Raw genomic sequence first — 25,787 nt, forward strand, 5'->3', positions numbered from 1 at the left:
CAGTACATTTTGGCTGTAATTAGTAGAGCTTAGATTTCATTAAGTAAATGACCCTGAAAAGCTTTCAGTATTGGGGGAAGCCCAATAGAAACATGTATGTTATCCGGCAAAGGATGTTCTGAATTTCTTTGGCTGGAAACTAAAATTCTCACCTAAGATCTTCAGAAGTCTGGAAGAACTTTGACCTTCCCCATCCCTCAGCCAGCTCTGAAAATCACAGCCAATGGTGTTTTACTAGACTTACAGTACTGACTTAATAGCTCTTTAGTTATTACAGAATAAATGTTCATGTTCTACAAGTTTAAATTATATTAAAAGCCTTTATTAGCACAGCTTGGCAAAACACACTTCTGGCTAGCTTTCTGGCCTTGGGTTAGGCCATTCTTGTGGTTTCTTAATGACATGCTATGAAGAGGATATACTTTATGAGAATCTGGTGCCAGGTTTTGCATGTATTAAGAGGCGTTTAACATTTGTTCATAATGCTCCCGAGTGAAACAAAAAAAAATGAAATTCAAGTTACAAATCATTCACGTGGCTTGATTTTTTTGTTGTACATAGCCTTTTATATTTTATTTATATATATATTATCTATATTTTTATATTATCCAGTCTCTGTGAATTACTGGTGGGAGCTCAGTTCTGGCATGTGACAGTTCTGTTACCAAAGTTTCTTTCTATTATCTTTTAATTTCCAATCTTCCCTTAGTAATTTTGGCAACATTTTCTTAATGAAAGAACTCCTCTGGGCTATGCAATGGGTTTCCTCACAGTTGGGAGCAGAATTAGGCCACTGGGGCAGCTCCTTTTAGTGAATGCAACTGTTGGTACGATGGGCAAAGTGTCTCAGAAGTTTCTTTCCCACAAGATTTGGTGACACACTGGCAGTGCTGAGGTGTGATTCAGCTGTTTGGTTTGTTTTCCCCTCTTGTTGTTTGTTTGCTTTGCAACCAGCAAGTCCACCTTTTTCCTTCCACTGATATTGCATGTTAGTGTGAAAAAGGGATGGGACAAAGTACCCATCAGGTGGGAAGGAGGTGTGTGCGGCAGGAAAATGGGGCTGGGAAAAAGGTCTGGGACTTGAGTAACCTTTCTTAGGTGTGTTTCCATCACAAGAGTTATTTATTGCAGAGGCACGATTGTTGATAGTAAAAATGGGTCGCAGTGGATTTGACCTGACACTCTCATTCTTTCCACAGTGGGGAAGCCTCACAAGTGCAACTACTGCGGCCGGAGCTACAAGCAGCGCAGCTCACTGGAGGAGCACAAGGAACGCTGCCACAACTATCTGCAGAATGTCAGTATGGAGGCTGCTGGGCAGGTCATGAGTCACCATGGTGGGTGGAAACCGCCTGTTGAGGTCTCTTGGACGTGGAACACCCCTTGAGGGTTTTTTTTCCATCTGTTTTTCTTCCTTCCTTTCAGCTTTGCATCATTTCCATTTTAGAGATACATTATGCCCAAATAGGCAGGAGGAGAAAAGATGGGCTAAAGTCCTCACTCTGTCCAGTTTATAGCAATGGTTTTGCTGTTCAGTCAGTATTTCATTTTTTATTGTGTGTAAATAGGCAAATATGAAAATAAAACAGTCATCTGTATAAAGTTACCAAAAAAATTAACTCATAGGAGGTAAGGACGGTGGAGCTATTCAGAAGTCGCTCTTTCTACTCCCTCTAATATTATATCACCAAGAAAGCGAGGGGTAGGTACAAAAATCTTCAGAGTAGAATGGAATTCATGAAAGTAATTATAACCCCTAAAAATGTTTATATGCATTTACATGTGTTAGTATTAATATGTTAACTAACACTGCATGTGTTAATATACATAAAGACTGAAGATTGCCAAAAAAGATTGTTGCAAGCAAGAAATGTCAAACTCCATGAATTTGTTTTCAAAATTTTCTGTAGCTATCAGTGTGGGTAATGAGCATAATGTCTCAGACTGCAGGGTTGTAGCGCTAAATGCTAAATGATTGCTATCCATAAATTGTTACAGTTTCATTCAAAATTAATGGCTTGGAAACTGTTCTAAAACTGAACATCTTTTAACTTTTAAAAGTTGTCTTTAGATGTTTGGTACCTAATCAGAAAATATAAAAAATACATGTTTTCCATTTTGATAAAAATTTACCATATACCTAAGAATACCAAAAGCTAGATTGTAGGTAAATGAAAAGGCAAAATAATGTTTCCTTTTTTTTTTCCTCCCCGTTTTGCTTTTTGTTATTGAGTGGAGTCATGTGTCTTCATTTGGAAATTAATTATGTAAAAGTTCTCAAAGGTCGTTTTTAAAAACCTAAAAGTACAAGCTGAAACAAAGTCTGTTCAGCATAAATAATATGGAATGTTTTCTGATGAAAAAGATCACAAAAAGAAAAATTAGAGTATTTTTCCATGAAGAATTTAATCCTATAAAGGCATTCTAAATATATCTAATACATACTGCCTAAAGGTTCATACAGCTGTATTAGGTAATTACAATCTTTGTAGAAATCCTGGAGACTAAAGTCAACATTTAAAATGTAATGGATGACTTTAAAGACATTGAAATTAGTGGTCATATGCTTTAGGCCTGACTTTACACTTGTAAAAGTCAGTGGAAAGACTGATTTCAGGGCTTTGCTATTTGCAGGTACCTATTGTGTGCTTGGTCTGTTCGATGGAGTGGTTAGTTGATAGTAGGAGTTTAACCACCAGCTCCATTCCCCACAGAATACACACTCTTTCTGAGGGTGTGCTTGTCTTTTATTAGCCAGTGATTTCAGTCTGCCTTTCTTTAGAGGAATAACAGAAAGCTAATGCAGTTATGACAGCCAGATTGCTTTAGAGACCATGTTGCGGAGCATCTTCCCAAATTCCACTCAACTTCTTGTTTTTTTCAGTTATATATTAAAACCGGGTTTCCTTTTGTTGATAGTGTACTTCTGAGGAAATCTAAAGCTTTTTCTAAGCTGCTTAATGCTATGACAAGAAGGGTAAGTCCTTAGCCTTGTCTACCCAGAGAAGCTGGAATGGTTGATCTTGCATTGATTTTTCTACCAGCTGAAGTTAAACCAGTGCAAACCCCATGTGGACGGTTCTTTTATTTACAGCCTGACTGACTTTGCTGAGGCTTAAAATAGAAACGTTCACACAACCACTTCACTTTTCTCAACAAAATTAGCTTAAAACAGCACTTTGAATTCAACTAGTGCCTCTTTCTCCTCCAGGCAAATATGTCTAAATCTCCCCTGGTGAATGTTTAAGGGGATATTTGATCCACTGTCTTTGTTTAGCTGTTTAGTGAGGGCACAGCAAGGACAGGCAGCAATAAGGAGCTCCAAAGTCAGTTGGGACTAGGAATAAATCTCGCCTCACGTCCCAGCATCACTCCCACCCGTGAAGCTCAGCATGGGAGAGAGGATCGTGAGCACCAACCTGTAGATGTCTGCAGCCAAGTCCTTTCTCCTGGCTCTATAAAGTCAGCAGGGAGGAGAATACAAATGATTACTCAACTTAAGGTTAGGTCTTAATCTAATGCTGAAAAAATGTACTGATTTTCCTCTCTCCCATCTCACAAATGGAGAAGCTATTGCGGAGGATGAGTAAGTGTATGCTTGGAGATTTTGAACATTGGTTGATCTTGTATCACATTGGGATTTTTTTCTGACTCTTTTTCCAAATACACTTAAGAATTTTCTTCTTGCTGAGTTTTGAAGCCTCTGAATGCATTTTGGTGTGCCTCCTGGTCACAATTTCATCATTATGCACAGAATAGGTAGAGGTGGGGATTTTTCAGCTGTGTGGGCATTGTGCTTTAAGTATGCAGGCAGCTGTGCTGAGTCTCAACCAATATAGCCAACATTTAGCATCAGTCTAGCTTATTTGTGCGGAGATGAATTGTTCCAGAAAACTGGAATCATTTTCTAGACAGTTTGAGTGCTCAAGTTGTTGGGTTTATAGGCGTGCTACAAACATCTCCTTGGGTGCTTTCGCTGTGGCCTGATGAGGTCTTTTTCTTGCAGATGGCTAAATCACCTAACTAAAGCCACAGGGGGAAGCAACAAGTGGGGAAGGAGGGCTAGTTTCAGTGTGTGGGTAGGAATGTAGGAGTCTCGGGGTCTCTCTCCATCCTCTTGCAGGGTGCCTATTGCTTGCTGAACTGCCCCTCCTTGTGGCTATGTCCTGTTCCCTGCTCAGCACGATGGCCTACTGCAAGATAGCTCCCACTTTCCTGGCAATTTTTGACTTGGCAGTGCTGTCCCCGGAGGTAGAAATTAGTCTGTGGTCTCATAGCTAGCGATGTGTTGGGGGTGACTAAAGTGACAGTCTCTGAATGCCAAAAACATGACCTTTGTGGGAACAAACAGAAATGTTGAAGGCTAGCTATGGTTTACACCCAGTTACATGTTCTTCTCCATCTTCACAGAGCAAAAAGCCAAGGGAAATTCTTAAAGTGGAGTGGAGAAGCATACTTTTTTTAGGAGAAGGAGAAAGAAGCCTAGCCCTAGGCTATGTGAGGCTCAAAGGGCAGCTCTACATAAAACACACAATGGCCTTGTGTCCTTCCCTCTTAAATAGTTGCTTAAAACATCATTAAAATGCTGGTCCCACAGGAGGCTTCACACCAGGGTCCCTGGGAATATTTCCTGTCATTTCTCTGTGCACACACATTTTTTTTGATAGCAATATTGTGAGCTTAGGAAAGGAAATTGAAGTTGATGGAGTAATACTAATTTATACCAGCTGAGATTTAGCCCAGTGTCTGTTGTCTGCACACAAAAGTATTTATCAGCACAACACACACTGGGTATGTTGCTTGCTTCTTTTTTCCCTATTCTTTCCTCACTGAAACAGCATAAAACTTTTTTAATAGTATGTGTGGCTTCTTACAAATTAAGAAGCAAAACCTAAGCGAGAGCCACCTCAAGCACTATGATTGAAAGACCAGTGTCTTCAGGAAAATAAAGACTTTGTTCTGAAGGCCATCCAGTGAATTGAGAGTTTGGGCTTAGAAGCAACATAACTGCAATTGAAAAGATGGTGAACATCTGCATGGGCAGTCTAGGAGTGCACCCTGATAGCTGATCAAGAACATCCTTGAACAGAAACGAACTTGAGTGTGGGCTTTTCATGGACTAGATGCTTGGCTTTTAGAATAAAAAAGCCTTCCTGGGCTGAGACTGTAAGTTCAAGGCATAAAATAAGTTGCTGTATCAAAGCTAGTTATAATGTGTCAGCTGTTCTTCAGTAGCTCCCACTACCAAAGTAATGAAATATGATGAAATACGACACAAAAGGAATTGCATTTACTACACCTGAGCTTCTACCACAGAGCAGCTGATTTGTGATAACTGTTGTCTGTGTGTGATCTGTTTGGTTTTCTCTTTTTTCATTCATTCTGTTTTTCCTCAGAAAAAGAAATTAAAAAAAAAAGGTGCAGGCTGGGCTATTTGTCCTTCATTTGTATGTTTTTGAATTGAAAAGAAAGTGAATGTGTCTAGAATTGACGATGTGAGCTTTAGCTTAACTCTTTGGGTTTCTAAAATGCGACATCTCGCCTGTTTGGTCCAGTTTTTGAATGCAATTTAAATGGTTTCAGAAACTCGACTATTTCTGGTTTTCCCTTCTCCCAGGAAATCTATATCAGAAAACACATTCTAGTAACTTACTCCCATCACAACAGAAGTATTGGTGTGATTCTGTTGAAATAGAGCCATGCTCAGGATTATAGAGTTGAGTTCTGAGGTGGGAAAAAGATCTTTCATCATGAAAGAAAAGAAAATGCTTTTATTGGTGATGATTTTACTTTTAAAAGGAGTCCAAGCAGAATTTCTGCCTGACTTAGAGAAGAGCAGATGTCTTTTTTAGCACTATTCATTTTTCATGGAAGAAAGGTTTCAAATTCTGTATATGCAATTTTACACACATATGCCAAACAGTAGAATTATTTAATTATTACTTAATTGCTATAAGACATACAAATGTCACTACATTTGGGGCTTAATCAGACAACTGTGAAAGTAGTCAGGAGGTTTTCAATTGACTTTGTTGGCAAGTGCAGCTCTATAAAGCCAATGTGCCTTTAGCAGGTCTTCCTAGGAGGGATTTAAAGCCCTCTGCACTTTCCTAGGTCCCCACAACCAGCCTCATAAGTCCTGTACACCAAGGGCTGGAAATCCTTGAAGTGCGCTCACCTGCAGACTTGGCCCATCACAGTGAGGGTGGGTATTGCCACTGAGCAGGGATCCAGGGTTTCACACATAGTGTGCATGCGTTTGCACACATACACTGGGTTTTGGTAAACCAAAGGACAGTCAGATGCCAGTTCCCAGTGAAAATCAACAGACATAATCTTTCCTTTCTTCCCAAATCTCCTTGGTAAATACTTGTGTAGAACTAGTGCAGATAGCTCCTGCCCAAGCATGGTATTTAAATAACCTTAAAAATTTAGCCTTAGATATTAGAGTATTCCAGACCTCCCGGTCTGCGCTGGGCATTTATTAGGTCACTTGAACACCGCATCCCATTTTGTTGCAACATTAGATTCATTTCATATTTATGCTTTTTCTTCCTTTCTTTCACTGAAGCCAGCAGGACTGTCTTGTAAATGAGATACCATTGTGTTTTTCTCAGGGGGAGCATCCTGTACAAATAAAAAAGCAGCAGAGTAAATCATTTTATAGCATATGGTAGATTCTAAGTCTCAAAGAACTCAGCTTTCCATAGCAGCAGAGGCACAAATGGAATAAAATGAAAAAATTGCCATGTTTTCTTATTATGAATGTCTGAATTGAGAAGTTCACCTGAGCAGATACTCTCTTTTGTAATTGCCTGGTATTTGCTCTTCCTTACCAGAAAGAAGGCAAAGACAAGACTTTTATCACCCCATTTTTCATTTATTATGTGCTAGCAAACAGCTGCCTGTTCAAGAACAGGGGAGTGATTATTCCACATTAGGATCCTTAAGGTAGTAAATTTACATGGGAGGAAAGTAGGCTGGTGTTGTTCATTTATGGCACAGTCTGAGGGAGAAGGTGCCTGTGACACACAAGGCTGCTAAGGTGAGAGACCAGAAGGCATGGGTTTCAGTCTTCCTCTGCTACCTCTGCAATACCACCTGAGACTTCACAGGCAGATTTATCTCATGCAGAGAATGCAGTGGGTTGCTCACAGTTTACAGATTGTAGGAACTCTGTGCAAGGTCATCCCAGTTTCTCATGAAATAATTTTTGGATCTCAACCTTCCCATTAGCACATGGGCCAGTGTCTGATTCCCCTCAAGTTTCTCTTGTTACCTTCTGAAGGTGTATGAGGGACAATTAGGCCATATATCAAATTCAAGGCAGCAGAGCAGAGGTACATGTTGAATCACACTTGACATATATTGTAAATGATTCAAATTCTCAGGGCCTGATCTGCAGCATAGTACCACTGCCTCTTCTTGGTGTTTAGATGGTGTTGGCTGTTCAGCAAATGTGGAGTACTTGGCAGGTATTTAGTGAGTAGCTGTGTATGTCAGCAATTGACATAAAACCCTGTGCAGGTTGGTCACTCCCCTGGTGAGAAGTCTGTGTTATTCTTATACTTCTTTTGCTCTAGCACCTTATTCCCTAACCCAACAAGCAACAGAGAGTGAAATGAGTAAAGACAGAATGGGTCACTGATTTCTTTTTATTGCCTTGAAGACAATGTGTGAGCATTCACCTAACATAGGTCGCACAGGAATGCTCCCTGCTGATCCCCAAAAGTGTAAAGACAGACACAGAAGTCTTGTGTTCACAGGCTGTTAGGTCTTGTTTGAAGGGATAAAATATTAGAATCATAGAATGGTTTGGATTGGGAAGGACCTTAAGATCATCTAGTTCTGACTCCCCTGCCATAAGCAGGAATACCTTCCGCTACACCAGGTTGCTTAAAGCCTCATGCAGCTTGGCCTTGAACATTGCTAGGGATGGAGTACTCACAATTTCTTTGGGCAACCTGCTCCAGTGCCTCACCACTCTCATAGTGTAAAGAATTTCTTCCTTATATCTAACCCGAACCTCCCCTGTTTAAGTTTTAATCCATTACCCCTTGTCCTATCACTACAGTCATATATTAATCGAAAAATTGATAGTTTCTGCAAGTGATTCTGAAGGGAATTTCCATACAATGTTAGTCCTGTAATTCCTGTTCAGTGTTTGTTGATTTTACAATCTCATGTGTAGAATGGGGAAACACATTTTAATGAACAGATCCTTCATTTGGGAAGCTGTCGTCTTGGGGAATGCACAGCCAGGCCCAGGAAACACAAGTCATCAATGCCTTGTAGCTGTTTTTGTCATTGAGATTAGTGCATAAAGAAAATAAGAATGGTAAGCATGAAGTTAAAGGACTACACAAAGAATAACTAAAAAGTTACATTGGCAACAGGCAACGATATTGAACAGAGAGTAACAGAAAATGTCATCTACAGAGTGAGTTTTCAGAAGTGTACCTTCCTCACTGGGTGTCTTAAGTATTCAGAACAAATCAAGTCCTTTACTAAATGTTTAAACTTGGGCTTCTGCTAAGTAAGATGGTCCCAAAGAAAGGCATTTTGTAAATGTAGCTCTTTTTAAATGTGATTGCTATCTTGATGCCCAGTGTGTCCTTGCACCTTGTTTTACTTTGTGTTGCACTTGTTGGGCAATCAGCAGGGCTCAAATGATTTGTGTTGTCTGTGAAGTGTAGACCAGACTTGTCTGATACAATTTTTTGGTTTTATGTAGTACCTCCTATGGAAGATTGTAAGGAACAAGAGCCTGTGATGGACAACAATATTTCTCTGGTGCCTTTTGAGAGACCTGCTGTTATAGAGAAGCTGACAAGCAACATGGGAAAGCGTAAAAGCTCCACCCCACAGAAGTTTGTGGGTAAGCTTGAAATACGCCTTTTATTATTTTTAGTATGTAGGTATAGGTTACTACTTGTTTGCAATAGCCAAAAGAAGGAGGGGAAAAGTAGTGCTCTCAGAACTTGGCTGTGATGGGGAAGGACAACAATGGAGATGCTTAAATAGCTGCAAGAAATCCTAAAAAATATTGAATTAATTTTACCAACCCAGAGAATTCAAAAGTGAGGTCCCCAGAATAATGAAAATGGTTTAGAAAATCTTGAGCTTTTTACTGTGCCTTAAGGCTGTTTTGTTTTTTTTTTAAACTTTTCTCTGGTCCTCCTTGAGGTTTATACTTATCTTGTCCTTGCCCCAGCAAATAAAAACTAAGATTCTCATATAATTATCTGTCTCCATATATATATGTGTGTGTGTGCGTGTTTCTGTATTAAAAAAAAACAGACAAGTATCCCAAGACTTGTAAATTGTATCACATTCTTGAGAGTTGGTAACAACTGGTCTGATAATACCAGCATGAGGAAGTAGAAATCACATAACTTCCTTTGCTTGCTCTAAGTGCAATGTTCTGCACACAATAAACTTACTAAGGCATGAATATAGACCACTGGGTGACTTTTTGTTACCAAATTTAGACTCCTAGGCCAAAAATTCAAGTTTTGCTTTGTGTCTTGACATCTCGGAATTGTTCAGCTTCTAACAGGAGACAGTATAGGGAATTTACTTGGCTTGAGTGGTAACTTAAAGCTTCTTTTTACTGCTACTGAGGCAGTGCTAAACTTCTTAGGAGAGGAGCTGGGGCAGAGAATTATTTGGGGTAAGTGTATGCTGCTAGACTCCAAAGTCATGTAATATGCATTTTCCACGCTCACTCCCTGGAAGGACAGTTGTACAAAATTTAAGGCTGTCGTATAGTCATTTTGCCTACACTGAGGCCACTTACAGAGAGAGGATAAGAGCACTGTAAGCAATTAACACAGCCATTTAGAAAAGTTGTTGCCCCTCAGCTAAATGCAGATTCAGATGGATTTGTTAAATCACCACTGAAGGTGGTTTTCAGCTAACCTACATGGTTTTGAATAGTAGGGGGCTAGCAGCATGCAGCAGCTCACCTGGGGGGACACTGACACACTGACCTGGCTGCTCTCAGTCATCTGACCATTCCCAAATATTAGTGCTAAGCCAAGGTTAGGTCAGGAACAATCCAACCCCCACAAGGAAAGCTGGTGGACATCAATGTTTCCTATATTGTAATTAGTCCTTCTGATATAAAAGTTTAATCAGTAGACTGTTGTCTTTAAAAGTGGTCTGAAATGAATTACTGTTTAGCTGATGAGAACTGGAGGATTTATATTTTCATTTAATTTACAGCTGTGACAGCAGTGTTGAAGAGGAGGGAAATGGGAGCAGAATTCTACTGACAAACCAAATACAGCTTTATGAGACTATAAACATGGCCCCATCATAGCAAGTTTCCCTAATGTTGTCTCAACAAGTACTGTATGTTCTTGCAGGTTGTGATCAACAGTGGTATTAGTTAACCAGGCTGACATTTAAACTGTCAGACTTCAGAAATATTACAGCCTCAAAATGAAGAAGGGCAATACACATCTTTCACTTGTTCTCACCCCCCAAGTTGTCCGCATGTGAACAGAATTGTTTGCAATACCTCTCAAGGTTATCTTTGCAGGGGTGAGAGACTTAATCTGGGAGGGCTGGAGACCTTGCTTTCTTCCCTTAAATCCTGGTGTACCCAGGCCTACTCCCATAAACAGTATAGTTTGCTCATTATAAACCTACCTCAACTGACTGGAAATCCTTGCTTGAGATATGCTGTAGCAGATTATTATTCTCTTCAGTATAGTATACTACTTTGGTGTTAGATAAACTTGTTCCTTCTATAGGTGTAACAAATCATTCTGGTATTCCATTTTCTGGGGCTTCCAATTCAGGGTTTCATGTGACATGCAGCTTTTTATCCAGATCCAGCTGCAGGGAAAAAGTGTCCTCTTTAATATTTACTGTATCTTATTTTTCTGCCTTTTCTGATCTTTCATGGCATCACGGTGTTTGAAATTAATAACAGCTGTCTCCACTTTGTTCCTTTATTTTATTTTTTCACCATGATCTCACTTTTCTTCCCGTTTTCTCCCTAATGAAATATTGTTCAACTCTATCAGGAAGAACTTGTAATGGTTCTCTTGCTTGCAGGAAATTTTCCTATGCCTACTGCAAGTGTGGCACATGTCCAAAACAACTTAATGGTGTTTATGAGAAGGTCATATAAGCATAAGCTAAAATCTTTGCAGACTACATCTACTTTACTGCTCTTTCTGATCAGCAATCTCCAAGGGACATTGGGTTTGGACCACAGTCTCTACTGTGGCTGAAATTTTGGTAGGGAAGGAGAGGAAGCAGCGTACAGCAAATAGAGTTAATTTCTGAATGAGAGATTTGGTTATATATCCACTGTTGAGATACAGGTCTTCCCAAACCTGTTGAAAACAGTGGAGGCAGAATGTATAACTTCTTTCAAAGAAGGGAGAAGCACACAATAGTGAAATTGAAAGTAACCATCTTCAAGCTGATCACATGTAGCATATTCACATATTTTCGGTTTGAACATGGTGCTTACTCTCACAGAGCTTTACTGAGCTGTCAAGAACTAGCAGGATACAGAACAAGACATTCATGTGGCTTAAGACCACGGTTGTTATAGTAAGAATCAAAAATACACAGGTATTTCAGAGCAGATGAAGACCAACCAGCTTCAAAATTAGAATCAACTTCTAGTTAATGGGGATCAGAAGGAAGTTTACCTAGTGGTAAATTCTGTAACTGCTTTTTCCAAGACTTCCTGCATCTTTCTCCCAGGTGTCTGGCATTGCAGTTGCTGTAGATACTCAACAAGATGGTCTACAGGTATCACAAAGCATTTGTGTCTGTGTGCTTTGATCTAGCTTCGCATACCTGCTTTGAGGTTTTTTTGACTGTCATACAATAAGATGACCACAGTGGAGAATGTTTCTTCTTCTACTTCACTATTGTAGGGCCAAGTGTAAATAGAATTTGAGCATAATCTTGCACAAAAATTAAAATATGAGTCTGATTAGTTTTAAGTGCAGATTTGGCCAAAGAGGAATTAAAATTGAAAACCATGTTGGACTGGTGTGTTAATTCTTCTGAGCTCTTTTGTTTCACACCCTCTCCTCCCCACATGATCATTTATTTTACTCCTTTATGTCGCGCTTAATTTCTAAGGCTCTGACATCTTTGGAACCAGTTCATATTTAAAGGAATGAATCATTCAGGTCACTGACAATTTACAGTTTTCTGTGCTGGAATAACTAAATGTGGAAGACAAAAGGAATCAAAATAAGGTTTGTGTCATTCATGAAAGTAGTCCATAAAGAACAGGTATTATTTCTTGATCTGTATAGCCTACAAAGGACTGACAGTGTGTTTGGCAGCTGGATCAGACTCACCAGATCCAGTTCTTTATTCAAACACAAGAATGGTATGGGTGGCCAGAGCAGGTGACAGGAACCAATGGATTTTTCCATTTTCATTCCTTTTCTTCCCACCATGGCAAAGACTCCATCTGCTTCATGGAGCTGTCCCCATCTGCCTCACGGAGCTCTCCTCCAGTCCCACTTTGACCCCACCTTGGGAGAAGCTGCTTAATTTCGTATGAGACTGGAGCCACCTCCCATTACAGAGCTGTCCATCCTATCAGTGGCAGGACAGGCATCACAGACAGTGAGACTGCCAGCCCATGGCAGAAACACTGAAAAGACTGTAGTGATAGGACAAGGGGTAAGGGGTTGAAACTTAAACAGGGGAATTTAAGATTGGATATAAGGAGGAAATTCTTTCCTGTTAGGGTGGTGAGGCACTGGAATGAGTTGCCCAGGGAGATTGTGAATGCTCCATCCCTGGCAGTGTTCAAGACCAGGTTGGATGAGGCCTTGGGTGATATGATTTAGTGTAAGGTGTCCTTGCCCAAGGCAGGGGGGTTGGAACTAGATGATCTTAAGGTCCTTTCCAACCCTAACGATTCTATGATTCTAAGAGGATGTTTGATGGCAAAAATCACCGTTACATCATGTTAGATTAGGGAGGCCATTGCTTTAGGACCATTTGCTCCTTCTGTCCTTCCTTCCCTATTTTTCTCCAAATGCCTTATGTGTAACAAAGAAATAATTTTCTGCGTTGTGCTTTCTCACAGCCAACCATAGGGAAACGCAGTGAGGTACATGAACATGGTGTCTAATCAGAAGCATGTGAGCAGTGTTGCTGAAGAGAGTAGGAATATTTATGTACTTTACTTTAGACTTGCATTTAATCACCTTCCTAATCAGGACGAAGTTCCCAAGCAAAAAGCAATGCATCATCTCCAAGGATAACATGATTGTTCTGTGGGTAATGTTAAATTATTTCTTTCTGCGTGATTTTAAGATAAGCCACATTAAGTGGAATGAATTATTATAGTCAAGAATAAAATGCTGAGTGATAGCTATGTTGAAATGTACTAATGCTATTTGGAAGAGATTTGGGATTGCAGTTCTGCTTCCTTCTTATGGTGGTTTATACACATTTTGTTCCAAGCAATTTTGGCAAAAGGTGATAGAAGATTCTTGAGTTCTTTAATTCTTGGATAGTCAAACCTCTGTTGTCTGAAGTGACTCCTTGAATGTATTAGCTTATGCTATTGAAGAAAGTACAGGTTTATGTACCAAGGCAGTGAGAAGTAACAAAGACAATGAAGACCAAATTATTTATCAGACTTTGTCAGATCAGCTTAAAAATTTAACTGTCAACAACTAGCTAATATTTGTGTCTGTCAATACATATGAGCATGCATATCCTATACACCTAGTTATGCGTACAGCCTTTTCTATTTAAAAAAGAGTTGCTGTTATATGAACTTTCCTTGTACTGACACTCTAAAGCCATCACAGGAAAAGCAGTGCTGCTGAGTTGAGCCCTGATGGAAGTAATGGTAAATTGTTAACTTCAAAGGAGAGGTGTGATAGGTAGGCAACATGCCCTACAACTAGCATAATTTACCAGTGTATCAGTAATGCCATTGATTTAAAAAAGTTACAAGGATGTGAATTTGCTTTCGCATGAGCCAGCTTCATCATCATTATGTATTTATTTAACCTGTGTAAATTAAAGTTGCTTTTGCCTTTTACCAAAGACACTAAGCTATAGACTGTGGTTTCTGTGTTTTGTTTTCTTGCCTAAGCAGGCACTGTGATGGTGGTTGCTATGTCTTTTTCTCAGACCAAAATATTGGGATAGGATTTTTTTCTTTTTGTGGGGGAGAACTACAAACATACCATAGCTTGACTGCGAGATGGCAGATCAGCTCCCAGGGCTCCTGTTACTTGCTCTCTTCTGTCTCATTTTACTGACATTTCTTCTGCCGGTTGAAGGATTTAAATATTGCAGCTCAAAAGGTGCCCCTGTACCTGTTGCTCAGGTATGCAGTTGCTATGCAGCCCTGTTGTAAGGTATGTATGAGGCACCTCAAAGTACAGGGGATATGTGGCACTGCCTCCTTTAATTTTGGGAGACTATGTCTAATGGTATAAACCAGCTAAGCTTCATTGACCTTGGTGGTTCAATCCCATTTTTTACCAGTTAACATGTATTTTCTAACCAAAGCACGGGCACAGTCAATTGGTCAGGAAGTCACTGCAGTCACATGCTTCACCTAAAATAAAAAAAAAAAAAAAAACAACCAAAAAAGTTGTTGGTGAAGTTGCTATTTTATCCATCTCAGGACAGAAACTTTATAGGAGGTCAACTGTGAAGCAGAAGGAGGCTAACTTGGGACTCAAGAATGAATTTTGCCCCAAGTCAGGGTGAATTTCAGAGTGAAATTCTTCCCCTCACTACCCCTTTTACAGTGAAGCCTTGGAGGGATTACATTGATTTGTCTCATTCATTTGCTCTTGTCCCTTAGGTGAAAAGCTCATGAGATTTGGCTATCCAGATATTCCCTTTGATATGAACCTAACCTATGAGAAGGAGGCTGAGCTGATGCAGTCTCACATGATGGACCAAGCCATCAACAATGCAATCACCTACCTTGGAGCTGAAGCACTTCACCCCCTGATGCAGCACACACCAAGCACAATTGCAGAGGTGGCCCCTGTCATCAGCTCAGCTTATGCTCAGGTCTATCATCCTAACAGGATAGAAAGGCCCATTAGCAGGGAAACAGCTGACAGTCATGAGAACAACATGGATGGCCCGATCTCCCTCATCAGACCAAAGAGTCGAACCCAGGATAGAGAGGGCTCCCCCAGCAATAGCTGCCTGGATTCTACTGACTCAGAGAGCAGCCACGAAGACCGCCAGTCCTACCAAGGAAACTCTGCCTTAAATCCCAAAAGAAAGCCAAGCCCAGCTTATATGAAGGAGGACACCAAGGTTTTGGATGCCACAAAAGCTTCTAAGGGCTCTTTAAAGGATATCTACAAAGTCATCAACGGAGAAGGGGAGCAGATTAGGGCTTTCAAGTGTGAGCACTGTCGCGTCCTTTTCCTGGACCATGTCATGTACACCATCCACATGGGCTGCCACGGCTACCGGGACCCACTAGAGTGCAACATCTGTGGCTACCGAAGCCAGGACCGCTATGAGTTCTCATCGCACATAGTCCGAGGAGAGCACACATTCCACTAGGCCTTCTCATCCAAAGGGGACTTGTATGAAGTAGAAGAACTGCACATGAAGAAATACTGCACTTACAATCCCACTTTTCCTCAGACATTGAGACGCCTATTTTGTTGTTGTTGCTGTTGTTGTTGTTGCTGTTGTTTAATTATTATTATTATTAACCTTATTTTTTTGTGGACCCAACCTCATTTGCTCTGCCCAGCTTAAGAATGGAAAGAAGAGAGGGAAGGGATAAAAGAGGGGTTTGTTGTTGCCATCACTTTTTGGTGAGTTGCCCACCTCACTTTCAGTGGGAATTCAAAGGCAGCCTGTTTCTTTATCAATCAGCTGTACATCATGTCCTGTTTTGGGACATCACTCACCCTGCTAAGTGCTTTAAAGTCCTGACAAGATGCCACTCATTTACAATTTGAGGCGAATAGATAGAAACATTTCAGAGGAGAGCCTTTTCCAAATGTGTAGATACAGTGCGGGGTTTCGATGGCTGGAGGAGAGAGGAGGATCTTTATTCTGCAGGATGAACAATTATTTTTAAAGCAAAACTGTTAGGGATTTAGCAGCACTAATGAAAGTCAATGTTCCTTTCAAAATTACTTTCTAGGGTGAACTGTTTTCCTGGGTTCAGTGTGTTTTGCCCCTCTAGAATGTAAACTTAAAGAAAAAAATGAAACCAAAATGTATGTCTTAACACTGTACCACATTACAGCAGTTTAGTTTCATAAGTCTGAGGGCCTTCTGTGGTAAGTCTGAGGCTTTGTATTTTTATTTTCCTTAACTTATGAAGCACCTTTTTTAGAATTGTTGATTTGCTGTTACTCCATGCCTATGTATTGAGTCACTGGCTTCTTAGAGACCCTTGGGAGCCTTACTTACTTAGTTGCACCCTGTGTTTTAAGGAATAGCATTTAGAAATAAGTTTTACACTTGCTTCTAGGACAGTAACTGGGCTAGGAGTGGGTGAGAGAGTCTGTAGTTTACTCAAGAGGTTCTGCTGCTTTTCTGAAATAATTTTTTTTAAAAGTACGGATTTGAAAATGACAGAAGTCCTAAGTAGCAAAGTGTTCTTTAAATATAGGTATATATAAATATATAATTATATAATACTTTCTCATTCTGCTATCACAGTGTTAACATCTTGGCAACAGCCTAAACTAAGACTTGTAGCTGGGAAAAAGAGGAACTGGATCCTTAGCCAGCATTAGTCCCCTTAGCCCCATTGAATTTAATGGAACTACCCCAGCTGCTTCAGGAGCTGAACCTTTACCGTTTTTTCTCTCATTGACATCTTATTTGCAAATCTGCTGAACCAATGAGTTCCTTTTGGTTTTAAGTCATCAATTCTACTTTAATTTAGGGGTGGAAGTATTTGCAGGTTTTGCTGCATAGCCTTTGCTCTTGGAGAGCACAGAATCCCTGCAAATGAGCGGATAGCACCTTCCCTGCTTCTTCAGGAAGTGATGCATGGAGTTGCAGGTGTTGTGCTTTGATTTGGATTTGCAGATTTCATTTTTATTCCTATTTTATTAATTTCACTGGGAAGTCAAATGGAGAAACAGACTTCAGAGTAAGTCATTGAACTATAGACTGGACAAGAGCAAAAAAAACCATATCAGACCTCCAATCCATGTTGTTTCCTTTCTTTCTCTCCCAGTAAATAACAAAGCCAGCAACCACCCAGCAAGTTGCAGGTTGCATCAGTAAAAACTGGGCTTAAACCTACATGACAGATTGCCATTGAAACCCAACTGTTTGTACCAATCACAATTGAAATGTTGTTGTTTGGCAACAAGAACACAGCTTGAGAATGGAAAGATCTGCATGGTTTTAACCCCCTCCATGCACATGGTCTCCATGCGCTTGGTGAGACCTTTTCCAAAGTATAGTTACTAAAGTGTAAAAGAGAGAGCAAGATCAGGCCATAATGAATTCCCATCTGCTCACTTCAATCTGCGCACTCGATGCATATGCCAGTTTGCTGTTCGTTTTGAGGGTACTGGCTTTTTTCTTCTTCTCTTCCTAGACCTGGAGCATTTGAAAGTAGGAGCTGAGTGGTATTGATTGAAATCTTTTTATGGTGACATTCTTGGCAGCTAGAACCTGTGTTTAGAAAGGATACAGTAGATCATGGCCAGATTACCTGATGACTGCTTCCCAGCACTGAAATGCTATTAAGTAGGAGCTGGTAAAGTCTTGCAGTAGCCTATTAATTATAATACAATATGGAGAGAAATGTCATCTTGTGTAATGTGAGAGCTATGAAGGCTGGGAATATACGGGCTTCGGAGAGACAGATTTAAAGACCTATTCCCAACATTGTTCTTAATGTCATTGGATTCCTACCCCTCCTTCTTTCTTCGTCCTAATGTAGAGGAAAGTCAGGCAAATGAATCACTGCCATCCTCCAGATCATTCTCATTTTCTTGTGCATGGTGCAATCAAAGGAGCTTGTGCAGGAGAAAAAAGGGGAGATGCTGGAAGGCATCACTTTTATTCCTGGCTGATTCTCTGCAGCCATGAAGATTGGCTTAGGAGGCAGCTGGCTGTGTTCTGCATCAGGATGTGCTTGGAAATTCAGAAAAGAGGGGTTGCTTTTTGAGGTGGGAAAAGTCATCTCAGAACAATGTGCAAAGGGAGAGCTGCTGGGCCGGAAGTTCAGTCAGCTTGCATGGACCTCCAGGAAGACATGTGCCTGAGCCAGAGAAAAGGATTGCCGGCAATCCCTTTCAGTCTCTGGGGGACAACATTCTATTCTCCCCTCTGTGGTCAGTAGAAAGACCACAGGCTATGGTTTCTTGGAATGGTTAGCACTAGGGAAAAAACGTTAACAACTTCTGCCTGTGTTTAGGAAAGCACCAGAATACAGGAAAGGCAGAGAATAATCTCTTGTATATCCACAAGTAAGTTGGCTGCAATTACATCTGCAGTTTGTTAGTGTGCACTTTCATTCATTGATGATTCATTGATACCTCCTGTAGTGTATATTCTGTAAGTGTTTAAAATACCAAACAGGGAGGCTCAGTGGTTTTGTAGCTGGCTTCAGTTAAGCTCAACTTCTTGTTCCAATGGTAGTATGTGAGATATGTAGCTGAGCACCCTATGTCCCATTATCATAGGCACAGAGAACTGGGGAGTTAGTGAGAAGAGACACTGGTTTAGTTATCTTCCAAAAACTGCATCTTTTGGAGAACAAGAAGGTGAGGGGTTGCATTAAATCAATGTCCTTTTCTGAAGACTCAGTCAAGTTTTTCACCCTAGAGCTAGGGAAAAAAAGATTAAATCCTAGTTCAATGTTTGAACAGCGTTTTGGGCTAGCATTGATTTTAGTATTTGCTTACTACTGAAAATCACTGGAGGGTTTTATCTCAAGCAGTTTTCCCTACACAGAAGTGTGCAAAATGAGGCCTCAGAGATTTTTATTTTTTTCCGCTTGCTTGTTCTCTGCAGATTTCTAAGAAAAGCTCTTGAGTTTTGTCAAGTTCATTAGTCATTCAAGAGTCTACTAGGAATTTCAGTAGATGATCCTTGGCCTGCGGATCCATTTGTTCTAAGTATTTGGTGTTGGAAATCGAACCTGGCTAATTTTTATTGGGCTCTCATGAAACTCTTGGAATCAGGTTTCCAGTTAAAAACATGCATTTGCAAATTCTTCTGAACATTCCCCATTTTCATAAAAAAAAAAAAAGCCATTTCTGCACACATCCCTGCCAGTAAACCCTTTCGCTTCATTTTACATCAAAAATGACGAGATTCTGACTCAACTTAGAGTATTACAAGCCTATTAATTTCTATAGAAGTGTGACTGCTTATTCTGCTCTTGGTATGATCCATATTCTTGGAGCAAAGGGCATTATCTATGTATCTGCTGTTCGGGCAAATGAATTTTACAGCCACCTCTTTGCAGTCAGTTATGAGTGCACATCAAAATATATAGCATTTTCAGTAAAGCCAGCTCTTTACTCGGTAACTTCTGGGATTAAAACAGTTTTGTTCTCCTTAAGAAGTGCTTCCATCTATGATGTGAAATGTGTTTAGGCATTAACCTCTATTGCTCTGTGTTAGGGAGAAAGAATCAAAATCTGTTAATTGGCCTAATTTTTTAATGGTGGGAGTTTCTACCATGTGACGTAGAAACAAACGGCCATGTGGAACTGAAGTATGTTTACTGCAAGGGGAAGAAATTCTCAATTTCAGGAGTTCCCAAATTTCTTTCTGTTTACAAGGGCATTCCTAAGTTGGGGCTCTCAGGCAGAAGAGGAGGCCAGGAATTAAACAAACCCTTCAAAACTGGCTCTTTATAGGACATTATTACCGTTGCCTAGGTCCTGTGTTTGCTCTTTCGTATTTGAAAAAAGCCAGACATCAGACACTCCTTCCTCCAGAAAGAAACTTTGGAGATCATTTAGGGAAAGGTGCCAAGGACAGGAGCCACAGTAATACAGTTCCTTTGATAGATAATATTCCTTTCCTTTACTCTTGCTGTGTATTATAACGTGATGAGGAGGGGCAAAGGAGGCTGCTCTGACATCAGAGTTGCCTAAACTCAGTGTGGGATTTGAGGAAAAGTGTGATATAATTGGCGTTGATGCCAGAAATTGGTGTCTTAGCTTGGCTTAGTATCAATTAAAAACAAAAATGGATGGCAGTCATGTCCTGCAGTCTAGGGCAGCTGGAGATTTTGAGAAAGTGTATTTATATATATATGGTATCATATAATTAGATATATGCTTTATTGTAAATGTGCCTTTTTCAAATGCATTTTGAAAGTTTGTGATGTCATTCACGATATCCTACTATACCCTTTCAGAATGCACGACAAAAAACAACCCAAAGTAAACATCCCTTCTGCTATGGTGTAGCGAAGTAGATCCCTCTCCCCTTTGGCACCCTCCTTGGCAGCTTGACCCAGAGGGAGGACCATCTTTGTACTTTGCTGTGAGACTTCCTGGAGTTTGATGGCTTTTAGGAGTGGGAAGGGCTAAAAATTGCCCGGGCAAAGTGCATTCCAGCTACCCAGCCAGAGCTGGTCCTAACCCACACAGCATCCCCAGCTCACAGTGCCCTACAGAGTGCAAGGGCAGCACTACCTTGTTCTCCCCCTCCCGAGATTTAAGTAAAGCATGCTTGAAAACAGACTTTGCTGTGCTTTTAAGATCCTACTGAGGAGTGGACTTTAAAGCATCTCCTACTTGCTTCAGCCTGGAAAAAGAAATCTATCGGAACAAAAGTCCTTTGGAAATGCCTTGTAAGTTTGATTGTCATGGTGCTGCCACCCTGATGATTGATGCGGAGGTGAGAGAAGCCCATCTGTAGAAGATGCTATGGGGGTTTATTAGCTAGAACACTTGGGTGAGAAGTGCAGCATTTGTTTTGGTGCTTTCCTGGCAGGTTGGTGACCTAGTTTCAGATATAGTTATTTACCCTGCACGGGTGCAGTATCTAAGTGTGCCAACACAGGCACAGCATGAACCTGGCAGGGGAGGTGACTAGGTGAGGGTGCTTTGGGTCAGGCCCTGACTCCATTGCCAGCTCCTCGGCACCTCTCTGCTGGGGTCTGGGCCTGTGGCAGTCACAGAGAGTATATGGGAGGAGGAACTAGGTAGAAAAGATCCAGAATTTGGTTCATCGTAAATATATTCCCTTTATCCCGTTAAGAATTGTCCTGAAGTATAAGCCAAGGAGAACGTTACTGGTTTCTGTTTAGCCTCTAACCTAAAAGCATGTGAATATGTCCTTCTCCACTGAAACTCTCAAGTGAACAGGGAACAGTCAGGAGGAGGTTGTGTGCTGACATCTTGCCATGCTGAACACTTAACAGGCTAAGATAATAAAACTGGTACCTGAATCACCTAGCTTTTCCAGCCTTTGGAATGGTGGTTGTCAGTATGCTCACTTGGATCTTCATTCGGGAAGATAACTGCCTGTGTTCTCTCCTCTTGTAAAAAAACTGCTTTACAAACTGTCCTGGGTTCAGTTTGTGCCCTTAAACCATGACACAAACAAATCACGGGACCTTATTAATCAGTGGGCGGAACTGACCATTTCAACGAAGACTTACACTGCTGTACTAAACCATATGATTTACAGTTACAAAAGGAGTACTGTGATGTATTTGCTAGCAGTATGTGAAGTATTTTAAAAGAGTGAATGACGATGAAGTTAGTTCAGGTCATGTCTTGAGAGAGGCTTATTGACGCATATTCCATTGGGAGGAAGGGAGCAGCTTGGCCCAAAACTTGGGCTTGATGCTTCCTTCCTGCAGCAGGTATTGATTTAGGTGCCTGCGCTGCAGGCCAATAAAACATGTGAGCATGATTAGCCTCCTGCCATCCCTTCAATTAGATCTGGAAGTACACAGGAGCTTTGCAGTTAACAACATGCTTAATAATTGCCATTATTTGTGAGACTGGGTCCTTAGTTGCTAATCGGTGCAGCACAGCAGCTCTGGTTAGGTCTTAGTTGTTGGCACTCCATGGTGGGGCTCTGTGGTGAAGACGGTGCTGTAGCAGCCTTAATCCCTCACACTCGGCCGTATGTGAATGACAGCAGCCTCTAGTCTGGATTATCCATCACAGATAAAATATGGGCACCTCCTGCAAGGCATGGTAGAAAGCACGACTCCGTTATTGGCACAGCGAGGCCAGTTTGCAGTAAATTGGGCCATTTAGTTTTACCTCAAGTGACATCAGATAAGAAAAGCTTCTTGAAGGGGTAGAGGTCACTGAATCCCCTACTATGCACTTACCGGGTTTTGACATTGCTTACTGGAAATGGATGTTCATTCCTGAACACACTGTCACAAGGGAAGGACTTTTTGGTTATTTTTGTAGTTGTTCAGATTCTGAAACTGTGATCAATTATTTGACGCATTGTCAAGTGTCCTCAGAGCTTGAACATGTTCACTTCCTCTGCCATGTAGCAGTCTCCTCGGGCTTTCAGTGGTTTTCCCTTTCTCTCTTCTCCTTTTCCTTCTCTGAGCTTTAAGTCTGGGCCTGCTCTTATCTCCTGTAGCTTGGGACTGTCTAGAGGTTTGGGGGTTTCTTTGGGGGGGGAGTTTTGTTCATTGGCTGTACAGTCTGTTTACATATTTTTGTACTCAAGTGTAGTTTTATATTAAAAGCAAAAAGAAAAAAAGATAGCTTGAGAAAACAAAATATTAAGGTACATCTTTGTAACACTTTAAAGACCTAGGGTACCTTCAGAGATGACTCCACAGTGATGTAATTATAATACTGTATATTTGCCTTCCTTTTTAGTTGGTTTTATTTTCTGGTTGTAATTTTTTTTTCCTAAAATGTATATCTTTTTATGAGAAACTGGAAACTTTTAATGCAAGTGTTTAGAAAGATTTAAAATTGTAAAGTAAAAAGAAAAACAAAACACACAAAAAAAACCAACAAAGTCTTTTTTTTTTTTTTTTTCCTTTTGGAAGAAAATGCTTTAAAAAAAAAAAAGTTTTACTACTGCTGTATTCCAGGGTGGGGGTTACCAACCCCAAATTTGCTTCTTATGTTTCATTCTTGGATCCTGCTTTCTCAATGTGCTCAGTGCAGACCTGGATGATTTGCTTATATTAGTCAAAAGAAAAAATTCACCCACAAAACCACCTTTTGGGGTTATTTTTCTGTTCAAGTGCAATACTTTCCCTGACATCGTATTAATGTGCGGTGGTTTCTTTGTTCTTTCCTCAGTCCACTCAAATCAGTGAAGCAAAATGCTCTGTCTTAAATACATGTAAAGATAAGAGTTAAGTAAATTAGACAGAATCAGGTTGGCAAAAGGTGAGAGAATGTAAGTTAAGGCTAAAACCCATACCGTAACTCCTGCTTTTAGGTGATATCGAAACACATCCAGGGCATGAATTAAGAACATACCTATTCTTGCTTCTTCCTTTTCTTTTCTAATTGCAGCTTTCTTTTTAAGAAAAGCACTTAATATCGATGTTTATTAAAAATAACACAAAGTAAAAAGATTTTTTTAGTCTGATCCAAAACCCACTCAGTGGAGACTCTTGTTGATTTTGATGATGGGTTTTGGATTAGACCTAATCTCTTAGCTAGGGCAAAACTGCCATTTACTCTAATGGGAGAGATTTGCCTGCGTAAGAATTACAGGACTCATGTCCTTTATCTACCTGAGAGACCAGAAAAGCTTCTTTAGAGTTGTCCTTGTCTTATATAAGTTTAGATGAGACTTGTTTTACATATCATACATATTTATATATAGTGTATTTTTAATGCCTTCCCCCCCAGAAGACTGAATCCGCTGTTCTGTAAATACATATTTAGGTACGAAATAAAACAAAGAGAGAAAATCCCGTTGAGATTTCTTTGCAAGGCAGTCGCTGCGCATGCACAGTAGCCACTTTTGTCTTTTAAATTTGTATTTAGAAGATTTCTTTTTTATAATAACAAAGGTGAGGAGACTTTCCCATTCTGACCGATTGCCAAAATAATTTCCCAGACTTCTGTGTTTGAGTTCAAGAAGAGAAATGCATTCAGTGGGTGACTGTAGCAGTAGCAGTCACCCACAGGTTCACACTCCTTGGGCTGAGTTCTGGTAACCTCAGATAGGTTGCTCAAGTCCTCCCACAAATGGGGACTGTGCTGGAGCAGTGGGATCATAGCAGAGCATGCACCGTTTAGTTGAGCGTAATTTAGGCTATGGGCTCTGACCTGTTTATCACAGCATCTTCCCTGACTCATAGGGAGCCGCATTCTGCCCACTTTAGTGCTGGTTTCCTGAAGCAAGCCAGGTGAGTAATCTGGCAAATGACTGCTTTTCTTCCTGGTTATGATTCTTTGAGTTCTGTGACAGATATTCTGAGCTCAAATTGAGGAACCGTTTCAATTAAAAAAAAAAACCAAATAGAAATAAAAAAAGAAAATCCAAGAAATGGGATTTTATTCCAAAAGCCAGTGAAGACGCTGGATAGTGTCCCATTTCTTTATCCTTTTATAAAATGAGTTTAGAAATTATCACTATGACAGTGGTGCATGTGAGCAACCCTAATGTAAACCTGTATCCCCCTGCTGAAAGAGTTTTGCCGCTATAGACTGAACTATGGGACTTGTTTTGTTTTCTTTTCATCTTAGTATATATACATGCATACATATGGTTCCACATCTGTATGTGTGTACTCTGTACATGTGTGAGTGTTGTACAGCCATGTGAGAGTGCGAGTCTGTATGTGCGTATAAATAAAAGAAGCTGCAGAAACTTTGTAATACTTTGTGAAAAGGATTATATTATAAAGGTTTGTACTGTCTTGAGTGCACAGCTACTGGAATAAATGTAGGGAATCTCAGGAACAAGCATATAATTTGTCCAAGAATTATTTCTTCTCAGAAGTGTAAGTGCAGTTTTTAATTCTGTATATTATTTAATATTTTACCAATAAAAATAAACTTCTGACACGAAAGGGTTTTCCATTCAAGCTTTCTGGGAACATTGGTGTATGCATACACTTTGCTTTCTTGCAGCAGGAAACACCTCAAAGGAATCACATTTCTGCCTGATAACAAATCCTATGAATTAAATAGTCTGAATGCATTATGAGTTGGGGGTTATGAGACTCGTGAACTGGGCACAGATCCACTTTTAATACTCATTTGAAGCTAATGACATTCTTTCCATCAGCTTCAGTGCGAGCTAGAGAAGTATCCCCCCTAAGGTCATACTATGTAAAGTGGTGGCATTGGTCATCTGCCATTGGGTCTGCCATGTTTTTAGAATGAGTTAGTGGACCAAGGTCAAACTTTTTCCAGAAGGCACTCGGATTGCATAAACAATTCCTTTGAGATCTTCTCTCAGCATGGGTTCCACTCTGTTGTATCCAGAGGAGATCTTCCCACTAGAGATTTATTGGGTAGTTCGCATCACCTAATTAGCTCGTTCTTTCTTTCATAACACAGCTATCAATCCGGTAGTCTTCACAGTACAAACTCTTCAGAATAACAGGAAGAAGATCTCGTGAAGCTTCGTAAGTTTGTTGTTTGTTTTAGGAATCTGTTGTAAATTGTTGGTTAAAGATTAACCAGCCTCTCCCCATAATTAAAATGTTCATTACTGACATGGGAATGGAAACTCCTTGCGATATCATCTGAATAAAACTTCATCTTCCTTTAAGACGTGGTTGATGTATGTTGTCTCCAAGGAATAGTTCTGTCTGATGAACGGAATTTCCTCTGCCTTCTTTTGCTCAGGATTGACAGATTACTGGTTTTGCTTTAGAAAGACCA

General features: G+C 40.3%; 1 protein-coding gene across 13 annotated transcripts in view; it reads left to right on the top strand.

Annotated features, from left to right (window-relative positions):
* Positions 1-21,485, top strand: part of IKZF2 (IKAROS family zinc finger 2) — a 116,757-nt gene extending 95,272 nt beyond the window's left edge. For all 13 annotated transcript variants that reach the window (XM_061458528.1, XM_061458548.1, XM_061458524.1 and 10 more), the window contains 3 exons: positions 1,200-1,337; positions 8,735-8,878; positions 14,831-21,485. In XM_061458528.1, coding sequence (XP_061314512.1) covers positions 1,200-1,337; positions 8,735-8,878; positions 14,831-15,555 — 1,007 coding nt within the window. In that variant the 3' untranslated portion in view covers positions 15,556-21,485. The remainder of the gene's footprint in view (positions 1-1,199; positions 1,338-8,734; positions 8,879-14,830) is intronic.
* Positions 21,486-25,787: the final 4,302 nt, after the last annotated feature.

The sequence above is a fragment of the Pezoporus flaviventris genome, unplaced genomic scaffold, assembly GCF_033815535.1.
Source record: "Pezoporus flaviventris isolate CSIRO_AGI_PZ_B2104156 unplaced genomic scaffold, CSIRO_AGI_Pfla_v1 ptg000001l, whole genome shotgun sequence".
Taxonomy (NCBI): Eukaryota; Metazoa; Chordata; class Aves; order Psittaciformes; family Psittacidae; genus Pezoporus; species Pezoporus flaviventris.